Raw genomic sequence first — 18516 nt, forward strand, 5'->3', positions numbered from 1 at the left:
TCACAATATCCATTTATTAAAGTTTACTCACTTATCAGTCCACACTCATCCTTTCTTAGTACCAAATCATTATTTTTCTTAAGAAATAATTTTAGGAAACATGGATGAGATCAGAATGAAGGCAGCAAATTTAAAAGTAGAAGGAAGATGTGAGAAATCTGTTTAAAAAAGCTGAGCATATTGTGGAGCATAACAAATAGCATGGAGGACAAGGGGAGATGGAGAGGAGAAGGGAGTTGAGGGAAATTGGAAGGGGAGGTGAACCATGAGAGACTATGGACTCTGAAAAACAATCTGAGAATTTTGAAGGGGTGGGGGGTGGGAGGTTGGGGGCACCAGGTGGTGGGTATTGTAGAGGGCACGGATTGCATGGAGCACTGGGTGTGGTGCAAAAATAATGAATACTGTTATGCTGAAAAAAAAAAAAAAAGCTGAGCATAGCAAGAAAAACAGTTTAACAGCAAGAAAAGAGGTCTTCAGAAAGCTATTTTAAAAAATAAAAGCAGGGATGCCTGGGTGGCTCAGTTGGTTAAGCAGCTGCCTTCGGCTCAGGTCATGATCCCAGCGTCCTGGGATCGAGTCCCACATCGGGCTCCTTGCTTGGCGGGGAGCCTGCTTCTCCCTCTGCCTCTGCCTGCCATTCTGTCTGCCTGTGCTCGCTCTCTCTCCCTCTCTCTCTGACAAATAAATAAAATCTTAAAAAAATAAAAATAAAAAAATAAAGCAAAACAGATAAACATTCCTCACACTGCATAGTTATCTAGGACTCCAGAAAATGCAAACATTAAAAACATAGATATAAGTGGTGCCTGGGTGGCTCAGTGAGTTAAGCATCTGATTCTTGGTTTCTGCTCAGGTCATGATCTCAGGGTCGTAAGATCAAGCCCTGCATCGGGCTCCACACTCAGTGTGGTGTCTGCTTATCCCTCTCCTGCTTTTCCCCTCTCTCCCTCTCGTTCTCTCTCAAATACATAAATAATCTTCAAAAAAAAAAACATAGATACATACACAAAATAGTTCCTGTGCATAAAAATGATTGCTCCAAATCACCAGAAGAACATTTATTTATTTTTTAATATCATCAGCTGAAAAAGATGAGGAAGCATGAAATGCAATATTTAAATTTTCTATCAGAGTAAGTCAATAAATGAAGCACTTCAAGGTTGGAAAGGATAATAAGGTATTTACATATGTGAGATATCACTGGAAATGAGAGGTTATTAAACCTAATGAAAGAGAATGAAAGACACTACTTTGTTTCCCTCCCAATTCTTCACCCCTGTGATTAGTGGCCTACAATGGTACTGTTTTTGAAGTTTTATAATACAAGCATAGTGTAGATAGAAAAGTGTCGGCCCCCATCCTTAGGAAGCATGAATGAATATCTAAGGAAAATACCTGGTGGTTCATGGATATAAGAATATTACTCAACAGACACTTCATCAAGTTACCCATAAAACATGCAGAATTAAAATATAAATAAATATATTAGGGATATATATATGTGTGTATATATATATATATATATAGTATACTAATTATAAATACAAGTATGTGCCTATTTAAAATTTAAAAATAAAGTTCTTTCTTTATTTAACAGAGATATGTAAATCTTCCTGCATACTCCTACTTTTTAAATAGAATTCTCTAGGGCAGATATGAATCTGTCATTTTCTCACACTAGAAAGATGACATTTAATAACATATACAGAAATAATTTGTTGTAGGAATCAGAATACAGTGTTATAGTTACTGGAGAAATCCCATTGTTACTTTCCTTTCTGTAATTTAACATCATTCAAGAGACAATAATAAAATTGGCTGAATATCAGAATCTCAAATATTCTTGGGAATGTAGCTGTCCTTCTGGGCTCCGATAAAGTAAATATTTTTGTTAAGAAAAGAGAATTCATAAAGTTCAAGCTTCTGGATAGAGAATGAAATTTAATTTTTCATGGGATTCAAACACTGTGGAAAGGACATATTCCTGTGTTTATTACTTTATCTAAAGCAAATGTTGCAGAACATCTCTATGACTTTCATCAGAATGAAATCTTTGTCAATTTCAAATCTTTTACCCTATGATCCTCTGGTGACATAAATAGAAAAGCATCTTATCTGGAGGCAGAAGAATGGGCTAAAAGCATGTGGTGTAGAGTCTGTGTGATTAGAGCAAATCATTTACCATCTCTGAATCTTTGTTCCCTCTTCTATTAAAAAATTAGTTATGAAAAACAGTATTTATGAAGACTAAAAGATCCGTACTGAGCTTTGAAAAATTTTAAGCTATGATGTAATTATCAGTTACTATTGTTTTTATTATTTCTTGTATTTATAAATTACATTCTGAGTTTACTTTGTACCATTCCAAAGATCCCCAAAGCAGCAGGCATCCTTACCCAGGGAGCATGAATGGGAGGGTGGACGAATGTATTCAGTGAGAAAAGCAGCATTTGTTCCTGGGTCTTCCGGAGAAGAGCACTCTCTTTCAACCAGAAAAGCAAAAATCTTTTTAACAGTTGTAATTCAAGAAGCAAAGAGGTCAGGAGATTCCGAGGGTTCTTACAGTGGCTTCGGAAGAATTGTCAAGAGCTGGGTGCTCATATTAGAAGCTATGAAAACCAGGACATCATGATCTAGAGTTAAGAAGGAACTGTTTTGGCAATTATGCCAACTCTGTTTTTGCTCTCGTAGAACAGCTGTGGCAGCAAACTGTCCAGGCCAGTGAGGATGAGGTCATTAAGTGATGTCAGTTTAACTAGACATGTAGATCGTTCCACATCTACATATTCTCACCAATTTCTAAAACTTTCACAACCATGGCTCACAGCCCAACAACTTAAGTTTAACAATTGAGTACTACATTTGGTGATTATACCTTTGATTGGACACCATTTAACAAGCAAAAGCCATCTGCACAAGAAAGATCTTGCAGTTAAACCAATGTAATAGATTTCAGGACAAAAGGGCATTCAAATATTAGGCTCTGCGCACATTGTTTGGCTCACTGACAGGAAACACTGAAAACCAAATGGAGATAATGGGAAATCAAATCAAGAAAACTATGATCCAGTGTACATACGGACAAAAGGTAAATATGTAAAGTTCAGGATTACCTTCTCCAGGCAAATTTTCAGAGCAGTCAACCTGTCTTGCAGTGTAATTTTTTTGCAGTTCCTTAGAAGTGAATGAATAGGGGTGCCTGGGTGGCTCAGTGAGTCAAGCCTTTGCCTTGGGCTCAGGTCGCGATCTCAGGGTCCTGGGATGGAGTACTCAGTATGGCTCCCTATTCAGCGTGGAGTCAGCTTATCTCTCACTCCACCCGTCCCCTCCCTCCTATGTGCTGTCTCTCTCTCTCTCTCAAATAAGTAAAAAAAGTCTTTTTTTTTTTTAAAAGTAAATGAATACACCCTCAAAAAATAAATGAATATAGCTTTAATAATAATAATAGCCAGTCTACCTAGGATCAAATCTTGGCTTTGCCACTTGGAATTGTATAACGTTGAGCAAATTATATCACCTGTGACTCCATGTCCTCATCTGTAAAACCTAACTCATAGAAGTATTTTTTCAGTTAATGGAGGTTATTAAAAAAACAACAAAAAAAACTAGGACACATTTAGTGCCATGTAGCTAACTGATACTATTAATCTAACATCTTGAAAAAGAAATGATTAGAGCATTTAAAAAGAGCCAATCCAAACACATAGAACTTTTTTCTCCAATCTATCAAGAAGCTGATATCCACCTATCTTAAGACATTCAAAAACTGAACCCTGATACTATTTGCAAATGTTGAGGTGGGCTTAGAAATATACAACTAATTCCCAAAGGTATACAAATCTCTCAAGATTGGGCTCTGCACATTACACAATTAATGAAAACAAAACAAAACAAAACAAATTAGAGCTCTGTATGATCTCAAAAAGATCTCATCACCCAAGGGATTAGTCTCTGTTAGTAAAAAATCAATAATAAAACATACTTTCTCTTCTACAATATCTTAGAATTTACAAAGTGTTTTTGCTAAATATTGTTCTTCCTACCAAATATCTTTTTGGTCTGAACTCTAGTTCTCAGCCCCTAAAGAATTTGTTGTCTGGGAAAGCCCCTGAATTGTTTCTGTTAAATAGTCCATCTGTTTGCTGTCATAAAATCAGTAAGAGAACATAGGGCCTTCAATACAGCTGGTTCTGGAACAAGTCTAATTAAAATGTCCTTTTGAGTAATGAATGAGTTCAGTATTTTAATTAGCTTAGGCCACCTGTTCAAATCCCAACTTCATACTTTGTGACAAAAATGCCAGATAATTTGAATATTTCTGTAGCATAAAAATGAGAGCAAATTTCTAACCCTTCCAAACATGTGAGATTGCCCTATTAATATTCCTTTCTCATATTATTCTTTTTTGGTTGAGAAATGAATGGTATTGTAACAATTTGAGAAAGCAATCCCTCTATTTCTGCTCCACAAAGATAGTCACATAAGTTAATCTATTTTTGTATTTAAGTGAGAACTTACATGTAAAACTAGTTTAGCATTTTTTGGAGAGACAGAGATTTCAAACTACTGATTTGATTTCTTTATTAATTATAGGTTTATTCGGGCCCCTTTGTAAATGAGTTTTTGGTGAAGTTGTGTTTTTACATAAAGTTACCTACTGCATCTGTTTTCATTTTTTTTTAATATAAAATTCGTGGTATTCTCAGCATGTTTTTTTATTGCATCTGACATTTTAAGTTATTTCTCCATTTTCCATTCTTAATATATATTTGCATCTTATTCTGAGGGCACGGATTGCGTGGAGCACTGGGTGTGGTGTAAAAACAAGGAATACTGTTATGCTGAAAAAAAATAAATAAAATAAAAGTATTGATTTTTTTTTTAATTTTATTTTTTTATTTGACAGAGAGAGAGAAAGAGAGAGCACAAGCAGGTGGAGCAGCAGGCAGAGGGACAGGGAGAAACAAACTCCCCTTGCTGAGCAGGGAGCCCCACGCGGGGCTTGATCCCAGGACTCTGAGATCATGACCTGAGCTGAAGATAGCCACTTACCAACTAAGACACCCGGGTGCCCCAAGAAGTACTGATTTTTTTTTTACCTTGCCAGAAATTTTTATCTTATTAGTTGTTTAAATAGCCAGCTTTTAAAAAAAAAGATTTTATTTATTTATTCATGAGAGAAAAAGTTAGAGGGAGAAGCAGGCTTCCCATGGAGCATGACATAGGACTCACTCCTAGGACCCTGGGATGACAACCAGAGCCAAAAGCAGATTTTTAACCAACTGAGCCACCCAGGGACCCTAAGTAGCCAGCTTTTGATTTTGCTGTGCCTCTCCACTGTTATTTCCTATTATATTGTATTATTATAAAGGATATTACATCCTTTATAATAAAAGATATTATATATCCTTTATAATATTTATTAAAGTAGTATATATTATATTGTTAGTTTTATCTTATTATTATAGTGTTATTATTCTTGTGTTTATGTTAATTTTTACATTCTAACCTTAGAGCCAATTAGAGGAAAACTGACCTTTTCTGAGCCATGCTCACCCATGAAATATCACACAGGTTGGCATTCTCTAGACTTCTTGAGTGACATTTGAGACCCCAGCATTTGCAGTGACAACTTCTGACCTACAGAATAACTACAGTGAGAATACAAAGAAGTATATCTTCACTTTAGAAGGAAATTTTATTAATAAATTGGGATGTCTGGACAGAGAAATTTTGAAGTTGATGTTTTGACCAGTGGAACGGTCAGAAGGAAAAATTAGCAATAGGAGGCAAGGTATGGAGTCAGAAAAACACAAGGTATTGGGGAGAGGAATGACTGCTCTATTTTAATCAAATTGAATTAATTTATTCAATCAAATCAAAGATTTGATTGCTTTTTCCTAGAATTGGCCTTAATGTTATGAGGAGACATTAAAGAATGGTGGATAGCAGAATGACATAATTAAATCACTTTTATAAAAAAAAGAAAAAGAAAAAGAACCCAAGAGTGGTGCAGATTGAATCAGAAGAGAACATGAGACAGAACTTTAGGAGAAATCCTGTAGTTAGGTAATGAGGTAATTGTGACTTGGGAAACAAAAGAAGACTTCACATGATGTGGAAAATATGAGATACAGATCATGAGGAAGAAGTTCAAAATCACCATGTTTTTGGATTTTTGGAAACTAGGCGAATGGCATTTTTATTAATAAAAATGAGCAGAGACTAGCAGAAACTAGTTTAAGGGGAATGTAGGTGAATTAACTATTTTAATGTGAAGAATGAGGACACAACCCTCATTCTTGTGTGTATCATCAGGCACATGAAAATATACCCCTTCTCCCATCCCAATACTGTTAAGACTACTACTCCTTCCATAAGTAGACAGGTTCTAGTAAAATATAAAAACAAATGAATGTTTTATAGACCATGGGTTAAGAACTCTTTGATTAAAAAAATGATAAAACATAAGTAGTTAAGTTCTGACTCAGAACTCTACTTACCTGTCATTTTCCAAGAAAACTTCACTGTCCTCTATGACTGAGTTAGACCCCCTTTCTGTATATCCATGTGTTTGACACCCCTAGAGAAAATTCCCACAGTGTATTGAATTTGTCCATGTGTTTGCTTTACTGTCCCTCCCTCAAGACCATAAGTTTCTTCAAGGAAAGTATTGTGTTGTGTTCAAACAATGTTACAAAGTATTTGTCATACCACAGAAACTTATTAAATGATTATGATGGTAGTGATAGCATGGTGGTGTGTTGCAAAGGACAGGGTCAGCAAAATAAAAGAGAAAGTTACCTGAATAGAAGTATTGAAGTTACATAGGATGAATGAGATCATTACAAAGGGTAGAGAAAGAAGAACAAATGGCAAGTGAAGATTTGGATCACACCTAGACTGGGATCACACCTAGACCAAATTTCTCTTCCTCATGCACTATCTTTCAGTTGGATGGATGGCAGATCCACTACATTTTTGCTATTATATTTGAGAGACAGAAAGAGACCCTTAACAGGGGAAGCAAACAAAAAATAATAGCTGTTATAAATTAAGCCAGATAAATAAAATACATACTATCTAGATGTCATTGCTAACTAGATAGTGGGATTCTTAACTAGGTACTAGGTAAGAGGAGTTACTTATAAAATATATGCTATTTGAAAACACATACTCAATAGACCTACTGTTTTCATAATAGAGATTATAAAAATTTGGATCCTACAAAAACCTCTTGTCTTCTAGGTACATGAAGAAGAATTTAAAACATTTTAGGGGACATAGCTTTGAAAGGTAAAAAAAAAAAAAAACACAAACAAACACTGTTTAGTTAATAAGCTCTGGGAAGGCCAGGACCCTCCATCTTCCTCATGTACCTTTGTAACCCAGAACCTAGGACACAGGGATAAATAGTTAAGACGTGCTGAATAATTACTATTTGAGTGAATAAATGAATGTATTTCTGTATGCTAACTTATGGGTATATTTTTCTCTGAATCTTGTTTTTGTAAATGTAGTGATATTTTAATTATCCCTTCTGTCTACCTATTTGGCCAATGAACTTTCTTTCCATTTAATATAGTATAGAGATTGATAGTCATAAAATTCCAGCAATAACTAATATGTGATCTGGTTACACTTTGCTGCAGTTCAGGATCACTAACCAAGGGAAAGATCAATTAATTTTAACTCTTGAATAACCATCAGGCAATAAGAAGTTTTAACACAGTGGAGAAAGAGGCAAGAAAGAGTAGTAGTGTGGTGTCTAATATCCAACCCTTGATTGTATAACTTTCACTTAGAATTCCCTCCCCAAATGCAGTTAATCTAATGAGTCCCTATATTTATTCCCAATCTGCCTGCTTATGAAAGAAGAACCATTATTACTCAGTAAAACAAAACAAAACAAAACAAAACAAAAGAACCCCACAAGATAAATCTCATTTATGTCCTGAAGGAGATGAGGACCTCATGGATTTATTCAATGTTTTTATTTTCACAGGGAATTTTTTAGGGCTCCTCTGTAAGTGATGAAAGAAATTCATTTTCCATATCAACTTCCAAAGGGATTCCATCTCACAAAAGTTAAATCAAATTGCAAGAAATTGCCAATTCTAATGTTCAAATGAAATAAGTGTGAGAAGCAATGTCCACAATAGCCAAGCTGTGGAAAGAGCTGAGATACCCTTCAATAGACAAATGGATAAAGAAGATGTGGCCTATAGATACAATGGAATATTACTCAGCCATCAGAAAGGATGAATACCCAACTTTTGCATCAACATGGATAGGACTGAAGGAGATTATGCTGAATGAAATAAGTCAAGCAGAGAAAGTCAATTATAATATGTTTTCACTTACTTGTGGAACATAAAGAATAACATGGAGGACATTAGGAAAAGGAAAAGAAAGTGAACTGGGGGAAATCAGAGGGGGAGACAAACCATGAGAGACTGTGGACTCTGAGAAACAAACTGAGGATTTTAGGCAGGAGGGAGGTGAGGAGATGGGTGAGCCTGGATGTGGGTGTTAAGGAGGGCATGTATTCAATGGAGCACTGGGTGTTGTACATAAACAGTGAATCTTGGAACACTGCATCGAAAACCAATGATGTATTTTATGGTGACTAACAACACAATTAAAAAAAGGAATGAGTGTGAGAAGCACTTCTATTTTCTACTTCCTAATGAGAAATCTCATTTCAAATTATTATTCTCTTTATTGGATTCTTCCACCGTGTCCATCTCTTCTGCTCTCTAAAAGGGGCCTCACCTAAGATGGGGTGAATGAGAAGGAGATAGAATAATTCTTCCTTCTTTCAGGAGGCTTCACTCTAGAAGACTCTCATGGTGAACAAGACTACAAGGTCTCTCAATTTTCAAAACCAATATGTTATTTTTGTCACCACACCAACATTATGAAAGAGTCACAGTTACCTGGATCACAAGAAATGAAAAAATTCAGGTGAGTGCCAACTTATTAATTTTCATTGAGAAATATAGCTGTCATGTTACCAAACTTCAGGCTGTGAGTGATGATAAGTGCATGATGCAGAGAAATAAAATGACTTGTCAATTCTGCATAGCCAGCAAGGAGTGTAGCTGAGTCCTTGTCATTCAGAATTTCTTCCATTACATAAAATACCCTTTCCTCACCCTACCCTGGTTCCTGGACCCCTTTTTCTAGTTCTCTATTCTCGTTGGCTTTTAAAGGTTCTCCCTTAAAATGAGATTACAATGTTAAGTTTTAGAATAAATATGCATCATAGGCTACCACTGCTCTGAAAACAAAGTACCAGTATTGTTACACAAAAATACAGTTACAATACAACAGAATTGTACAGTAAGTGCTGTATGTATATTTTTTGTACATTGATGTCTGTTGTGCGTGGAGCTCAGTTTAGGTCCTTCAGCATAATATTTATACCTGAAAGCTATGGAAATGTATGATAACGGTAGTACAGTGTATTTATTGTATTTATTTTTATCATATTGTAATGGCACACTGTTTATCTGCTACTTGGCTTTTATTTTTATTATTAAGAGCAAATATTTGATAATAATTCAGCTCATGAAATAGAAAATCCCCTTGGAGACTTAATTTCCAAGAGTGCCTTTTGAAGAGATGCTGGGTACCTTGTGGTTGGGGGAGAATCATGGCAATTCACACTCATGGCTAAATAAAGTGAGTCTTAAATTGTATAAATGGACTCAATAGAAACACTATTAAACAGATCCAATAGTTAGGATATATTTATTGTCAGCCAAAATCACACAAACTTGTAAAATTGCATAAGTACAGTGATTTAGGGAAACTAAACATTGTTTCATGAAAAATGTCCAAAATGAATTTTCATTGAGTTGTATTAATAGTATGTAAATTAGTATGTGAATGCCCAAGTAGGGCACAGGTAGATTTCTTGCTTCTGCTTTTCAACCTCTGAAAGACCTTCTCTTGGTACTGCTTTCACAGTAAGTGGACTTTTCCAGTCATTTACCCCCAGCTCCGAGCATTACAAGTCTGTGCCCACAAAGTCTCTGATCTCAGCTAACCCAACCTCTGTCAGACTCAGCACCTACTATGGTTTATTTTAAACCTTCCCCTCTTTCCCGAGGTCCCACCTCTGTTGCCACCCCTGGCGGTTGGCAATCCTTTTATTTGATGGAGAAAGAGAAACCGGAGATGCTGAAAATAGTACAAAAGATCTCCACTGTTGTCCAAAGATAATCCACCCTCCCAGGTGATCTCCCCTGCCTGCCAGATATGTTACTCAGGCAATCCTTCCTGTTCATTCTCGAGCCTCCGCTTCTTCCTTACCTACAGGCTACTTCCTCTCAGCTTATCAACCTGCTCAACTAAGTCCCTCAATACAGTTCCTATAGTTCTACTCCTTGTTCTTTCATATCTGCCTTGTCTTTCCTTCCCCTCTTAGCACTATCTTCTTTTGTTGCTTTTTTCATTATTTGAAAAAAAATTTTATTACAAAAAATTCAAATATATACACAATTAGAGAAAATAGTATAATGAATCCTATCTTTTGTTGTTTAATAGACTTTATTTTTTAGAGTACTTTTAGGTTCATAACAAAGCTGAATGGAAAGTACAGCCCATCTGTGAACCCAGATACCCTTTCCACACACATGTACAACCTCCTCCACTGTCCACATGCTGCACAGTGGTGCACTTATTCCAACAGATAAACCAATACTGACACACTCTTATCACCCCAGATCCATATGTACATTAGGGTGATTTTGTGTTGTAACACCATGGGTTTGATAAATATATAATGCCATGTAACTACCATCATAGTAGGATACAAAGTAGTTTCACTGCCCTAAAAATCTCCTGAGCTTCACCTGTGCATCTTTTCCTCCTCCCAAGCCTGGTGGCAACCACTGATATTTTTACTATCTCTATACTTTGCTTTTTCCAGATTGCCACTTATTTGGAATCATACAGTATGGAGCTTTTTCAGACTGTCTTCTTTCACTTAGTAATATATGCATTTAGGGGTCTTCCATGTCTTTTGTGACATGATAGCTCATGTCTTTTTGGTGTGGAATAATTATCCATTGTACGGATGTACCACAGTTTATTTACCCACTCACCTTTTGAAGGACATCTTGGTTTCTTCCAAGTTTGGCAATTATGAATAAAGCTCCTATAAACATCAGGTGTAACTTTTTGTGTAGACATAAGTTTTCGGTTTCTTTGGGTAAATATCAAGGAGCCCAATTGCTGAATCATATGCTTCAAGTATATTCAGTTTTGTAAGAAACCACCAAATTGTCTTCCAAAGTAGCTATACTATTTTCTATTTTTACCAGTAATGAATGAGAGTTCTTGTTGATCCCCATTCTTGTCAGCATTTAGTGTTGCCAGTGTTTTGGATTTTAGCCATTCTAATAGGTGTCTAATTAATATTTTAATTTGCAATTCCCTAAAAACGTATGATGTTAAGCATCTTTTTATGCTTATTTACTATCTGCATATCTTCTCTTGAGGCCTCCTGTTCAGATCTTTTGCCCACTTTTTAAAAACAAGGTGTTCATTTCCTTATTAAGTTTTAAGAATTCTTCATATATTTTGGATAACAGCTTTTTATTGGATATGCCTCTTGCAAATATTTTCTCCCAGGCTGTGGCTTGTCTTCTCATGCTCTTGATGGTATATTTCATAGAGCAGAAATTTTAAATTTTAATGAGGTCCAATATATCAATTCCTTTTATGTAGATTGTGCCTTTTGCGTTGTATCTAAGAAAGCATTGCCAAACCCTAAGTCACCCAGATTTTCTCCTATATTACCTTCTAGTTTTATAGTTTGCATTGTCATCTTACAGGGTTTTTTCTTCCGTTTCTAAAACTAATGTATGACCACTGTGGAAAATATAAAAACAATACAAAGTGCAATAGTTATTCTCAATATCCTCAGATGCATGTAAAGCTTCAGATTTCCAATAAAAAATATGCATATATACATACATATGTCTGTACATAATATATGTGTGTATACACACATTTATATACATATATTCATACACATATATATAATGCACATTGAAAATTGAGATCATATGGGGCACCTGGGTAGCTCAGTGGGTTAAGCCTCTGCCTTCAGCTCAGGTCATGATCCCAGGGTCCTGGGATCAAGCCCCACATTGGGCTCTCTGCTCAGTGGAGAGCCTGCTTCCCTCTCTCTCTGTGCCTGCCTCTCTGCCTACTTGTGATCTCTGTCAAATACATAAATAAAAATCTTTTAAAAAAATTGAGATCATACTTTATATATTTGCAATTTGCTTTTTTACCAAGCAATGTACAGTATATATACATTTTTTCATGCTAATGTTTTCTACAATTTAATTTCAAAATCTATAGTTTCTAATTGAATACTTCTACTATGTTGTTTAATCAGTTGCATACTGTTGAACATTTTTGTTTCTCCTTTCTCACAAACTATACTTAGATGAATGTCTATATGTATTGTAATTTATTCATTTAAAAGTTTTTAAGTTTCCAGAATACACTCCAGCCTAACACCTTCATTCCTATTCACATGTTTTAGACTTAATTATAATTAAGAAATAAAGGGGGAAACAATCAACATACTTGCCTACAGTTAATTATATTTTACTTATTTTGTCACTACAGCTGGAAAAGCCCAGGAGGAATTGGGAAGAAAAGAAGTGTAAAGATAGCTTTTAGCTATCAGATAAATATTAAGTAAAACATATCTTCTTCTATTTCTCTCCTTTTATAATATATTTCCTGTGATTTGAAATGGTTACTATATTCTCAGACCAATGAAAATTTGAAGAATATTCCACAGTAAGAAAAGACGTCTGTTTAATATGTAAATTCCATGTAAGTAAATATGAAAATGTCTATTAATAAACAAAAATCCTAAGTTGATTTCAACAGTGAATTTCAGAGGTTCGCAGTTGTGTTTTATTATTTTGGTCATTGGAAATCCTTTATACATGAATCTTTAAAAAAATATTTTATTTATTTATTTATTTTTAGAGAGAGAGTACATGCAAGATCGGGGTGGGGGGCAAAGAGAGAGGGAGAGAAGATCTCAAGCAGACTCCACACTCAGTGCAAGGCCCCATGCGGGGTGCCATCTCATGACCCTGAGATCATAACCTGAGCCAAAATCAAGAGTCGGGCACTTAACCAACTGAGCCACGCAGGTGCCCTAAATGAATTCTCTGCGAATGAAGTGCCAGAATGCCAGTCTGATTTCAGGATGACATTCATTCAAGTTTCCCTACTCTAGGAGGGAGATCTTTGTACACATCACTCATTATCTCTTTGGAATAAATTCCTGATGCTCAATTGCAGGGTCAAAGGAGTAAACATGCATAGATCTTTTTAATACTGTCATCCAAATAAGTCATACATTTCATTCCTATTACAAGCATACAAGATACCTTTTGTCTGTAATCCCAGCCAGGACTGGATCTATTTTTCAGATCTTTGCCAATTTGGTAGAATAAAATTACATCTCATTGTTGTTTTAAATTTAAGGCTGAATTTTTTCATGTTCTTGTTAACCATTTGTACTTTTATCTTAAACAATTGCCTTTTCTTATAATCTGCCCCTTTACTTATATGCTGAGAACATTGATCTCTTTCTTATTGATTTGTAAGAATATTTATTATTGGCTCATGTTTTGCAACAACCTTCTAATTTTAAGCCTTAAAAATTATTTTTCAATATTAGACATTTAAAATTTATATACATAAGATAAATGTAAATTAAAAAAGTATAGTCATGAAATAAAAAACTTGAAACTACGATCCATATGAAGAACTAAAATATTACCAAATACCAATGTTTGTGCTGTTTTACCTTTTCTAATCCCTATGGTCTGCCCAGAGATCACTGCTACACAGAATTTTATGTTTAAAATGTCCTGGTATTCGTAATAGTTGTATTTTTTATGTATTTAAGCCATGAAATGTATTACTTAATTTTTCTTCTTTTGTACTTTATAAAATTGACAATATAAGTTGTGAAGAGCAGGAATTCTGGAACTGGATTGTCTGGGTTCAAAGTTGAGTGCTCACCTTACTAGTTGCAGAATCATGCAATGTTTAGTTAAGTTCCACCCTTTTTTCTCTTATTAAGGGAGGTTAATAATGATCGCATAGGGTATCTACCACATATAAAAGTTGTATTATATTTCATGCAGGATCTAGTTATTTTGTAGGAATGGGGGGGCCACCAGAATATAACTGACCATACAGTAAGAGTGTAAATTAATACCTTTTATTTGTTATTCTTATATTTATAGACATTTTCACTATTGGGTTAAAAAAAGTATTTCTTATGGTTTCTTCTGTCTTTTCCCTTAGATTAGATGAATAGTTACATACATTTTCTTTGGCTCTTTTATAGTTAAAAAATTTTATATCTAATTTTTAGAACACATGGAATTTATTTTTGTATATACATGAGTATATATCTAACTGCACTTTTTTTCTAAATACAAAATACATTGTTTTACCAGTATTTATTAACAATCTAACACTTCCTTACTGATTTGAAATGCTACTTTATCATATTCTAAATACTTAAATGTGCATGAGATTAGTTTAAGGTTTTGTATTTTCAACTGACCTATTATTCTAATGTGTTTTAAGTGAGTAAGGTAAGTATATTTTTCTATGTTCTCCTTTTCCTCTATTCCTTAACCAACTGCAGTTGAGTCTCTGCTTCTACCATTTCCATAAACTTGCCAAGTTTGTAAATTCTCAGTACAGGACCTGTTCTGATGCTTACTTCTCTCAACATCTGCGCAATAGTGAACACTACTGACCCCTTTTCCCTTCTTCAAATACTTAATTAACTTTCCTGACACCAGAAAATCTCCTTTCTGGTAAAGTTATAAGTGTCCACATATTTCCCTGCCCAGAGTCAGTTTTAGAGTCACAGAATGTTAAGAGTGGAAAGACCCAAATCACCAGTTACCTACACAATAACATCATAACCACTTGAAAAGAATTTTCAAGGTGCATATTCCTGAACCTTGCCCTAATTGAGTAGGTCTGAGAAGGAACTAGGAGATCATAATTATAAGTGTTTCCTGAATGATTCTGACACATACCCAAGTCACAACTTTCCAAGTCAACTCTAGTAGTGTATAAGTCAACAACTGAGACACAATTATCACAAGATTTTTTAAATAGATGGAATACTTGGTATAATCCAGTCAAGCCTTTTATTTTGCAGGTTACTAATCTGAGGCTCTGAAATGAAATGGCAAACCCGGAACTATACCCCATTTACTACAGCTTGAACCCCAAGCAAATGGATAACGATCTTTGCAAAAACCCTTCTAAGCAGATAGTATTATTTTTCTCATTTTAGAATTGAGGAAAAAGATATCTTAAAATGTTAAGTAACTTTTTCAGAATCACATAATTAGCAGATTACAGACCTGAAATTTAAACCCAGGTAGTCTCACATCAGAAACTGTGAGCTTAATCTACCTTGCTGCTGGCAGTCTGCCCAATGCATGCCTCCCTTCCCCAGTTTCCTGAATACACACAGCCATCTATATAAAACTAAATCAATCTCTATTTTCCATCACTGTGCTTAAGAGAAAATGGAAAAGAAAAGGAAGATGAAAGCAAAGTATTAAGAAACTCACTCTCGGAGGGAGAAGTGTTAACACTTCTTTGAGTGACTCTTCTCCCCAAATAGCTCCTTTTGACTCAAAATTTAAAGTCATATAGCAAACATTAATTCATCCCACCAATACTTTCTGAGCCTTTACTAAACACTTTGCTAAGTATTGGGAAATATACACGGTGACCTTCCTGACAGAGAAGACATATAATCAGACAATGACAAAAGCATGTGAGAATTGTTTTCATTACTGTGGCAGGCCTGACTATTCCACTCTGGGAAATAAAAAACAGAGCACTTAAACTTTATAAAACAGGTTAGGTGGCTATTTCCCTTCAGGTGATGTCTGAAGCATAAACAGAAAACAAAGAGGGTTAGAAACAGGTAAAAAGAGTGTGCTGGAAAAATAGAGATAGATAGATAGATAGATAGATAGATAGATGAGATAACCAATCAACCATGGAGGAAACATGAGCAAAAGGAATTTTCAAGGAAAGGTAGGTAAAGAAAAACAAGAGAATCCCCCCTAAATACTCAAGAGACTATGGACTATGAGAAACAAACTGAGGGTTTCAGAAGGGAGCAAGGATGGAGGGATGGGTGAGCCTGGTGGTGGGTATTAAGAAAGGCACAGATTGCACGGAGCACTGGGTATTATATGCAAACAATGAATCATGGAACACAAGATCAAAAACTAATGATGTACTGTATGGTAACTAACAACATAAAATATAAACAACAATACTCTATACATTTTCAAATGATTTCTTAAGATTTTTAAGAATCCAACTTGGAGAAATATATCTCTTTCTTACATAACCTACTCCCTTGTAGTTAACCTTAAATATTCCTGCAAATGAGTTTCTTAAAGTTTTCTTATAACTAAATAAATAGAGTCAGATACTGCATTTGAAGGGGAAAAGAATTTCAGTACAATGGGACCTGTACCTCAATAAGGTAGGCACAGAATGCTATCAGTGTATATCTGAAGGTCATCTAACCTCACCCTTCTGTCCAGAAAAGACTTCCCAAAGGTCCTGGATAACCTAACACCTGAAGGATGGACAGGGTACATGAGGATGTTCCAGGGTGAGAGAAAGAGCTTGTGGGAAAATGTGCAACAGAACAATTATTAAATTTGGGGAACCTCAGTGTGACTTTAGTAGATTACCAGAGAAAAGGCAGAGAGGAGGGGGTTATAATAACAGAAAATCAGGCTGGAGACATGATCAAGGTTAAGATATGATCCTTGTTTGACGTACCATGAAGCTTGGTACGTCTGAAGACAACCTCAGTGAACAGAGTAAACTAAGGTAAATGAGATCTTATTGAAAGCATGGAAAGAGCCTTTTGGTTGCAATGCAGAGAGTGGATTTCAAGGGGTAAAGATAAGAGAGGGAAAGGCCAATCAGGAGGCTGGTTTCCAGATGACAAATGATAGTGCCATGAGGAGAAGAAGAATTGTCAATACTTAATAACTTAGGTGTGGAGGAAAAGCAAAGTTAGAGGAATCAAGGAAAATACTAGTTTGGGATCTAAGCAATTTAGTAGAGGATGGTGCCGTTCATGATGAGGGAGATCACAGGAAGAGCTGAGAGTCTGTGAATGTTCCCTCTAAAGTATAAGAGGAAAACAGGGAAGGAAGAGAGAGAGAAAGAACAGAAAGAGGAAGAAAGGAGGAAACATAGTATTAGGCCCCCAATACTATTCTGCAAACATCCATTTGCATTAATTTATTCTTCCCAATAGCACTCTAAAGTAATAGGATGCTCCTATTTTGGGAGAGTTTTCAACTTGGGCCTTCTAATTCCAAGTCCAACACTCTACTGACCTCATTTCTTTCTCCATGCGGGGGAGGGGGGAACCCCTCTATAGAGGAACAAAGAGAATTTTAAAAGAAAGCTGTATTTTCTTATGAAAATTAGTGCTGCTTTGGCTCAGGAAAATATTTTTCTATTCAAGCTTTTTTTCAGGGCAGCCTTAACCTCCTTGTTCCTGAAGCTATAGATCAGAGGATTGAGCATAGGCACCACAATGGTGTAGAACACGGTGGACACTTTCCCCTGGTCCATGGACAAGACAGAAGAAGGATGAAGATACATGAATGCCCCTGACCCAAAGAAAACAGAAACGACAATTATATGTGAGCTGCAAGTGCTGAAGGCTTTGGACCTTCCTTCAGTGGAACGGATGCGAAGGATGCTAGCGAGGATAAAAGTATAAGAGACAATGATAGTGAGGCTGGGCACACCGACATCAAAGCCCACAACAATGAGAACTACCAGCTCATTAACGTGAGTGCTTGTGCAGGAGAGCTCCAGGAGGGGGAGGATGTCACACATGTAGTGGTTGATGGTGTTGGCATCACAGAAGGTCAGACTCAGCATGCATCCTGTGTGGGCCCAGGCACCAATAAATGCCCCCACATATACAATCACAGCCAACAGAGAACAGACCTGCGGGGACATGGTGACTGTATACAATAGGGGCTTACAAATGGCCACATAGCGATCATAGGCCATTACTGTCAATACATAGCACTCTGCACTGACAAAGAAGCAATAGAAAAAAAGCTGAGTCATGCATGCTGCATAGGAGATGGTGTTTGGTTCAGACACAAAGTTTACCAGCAATTTTGGGGTAATGACGGAAGAATAACAGAGGTCGATAAAGGATAAATTAAAGAGGAAGTAGTACATGGGCGTGTGAAGGTGAGAATTCAGTCCAATTAGAGTGACCAAGCCCACATTTCCTGCCACGGTGACAATGTAGATTCCTAAGAACAGGAAGAACAGGGGCAGCTGGATCTCTGAAAATTTGGTCAAACCCACAAGGATGAACTCAGTGACTAAGGAACTGTTTCCCATATCCAT

General features: G+C 35.9%; 1 protein-coding gene across 1 annotated transcript; it reads right to left on the bottom strand.

Moving 5' to 3' along the window:
- Positions 1-17580: 17580 nt before the first annotated feature.
- Positions 17581-18516, bottom strand: LOC125078867 (olfactory receptor 145-like). Its single transcript, XM_047692094.1, has one exon. The coding sequence runs from the start codon at positions 18514-18516 to the stop codon at positions 17581-17583; it is 936 nt and encodes a 311-aa protein (XP_047548050.1).

This window comes from Lutra lutra, chromosome 10 (genome assembly GCF_902655055.1).
Source record: "Lutra lutra chromosome 10, mLutLut1.2, whole genome shotgun sequence".
In the NCBI taxonomy this organism is placed as follows: Eukaryota; Metazoa; Chordata; class Mammalia; order Carnivora; family Mustelidae; genus Lutra; species Lutra lutra.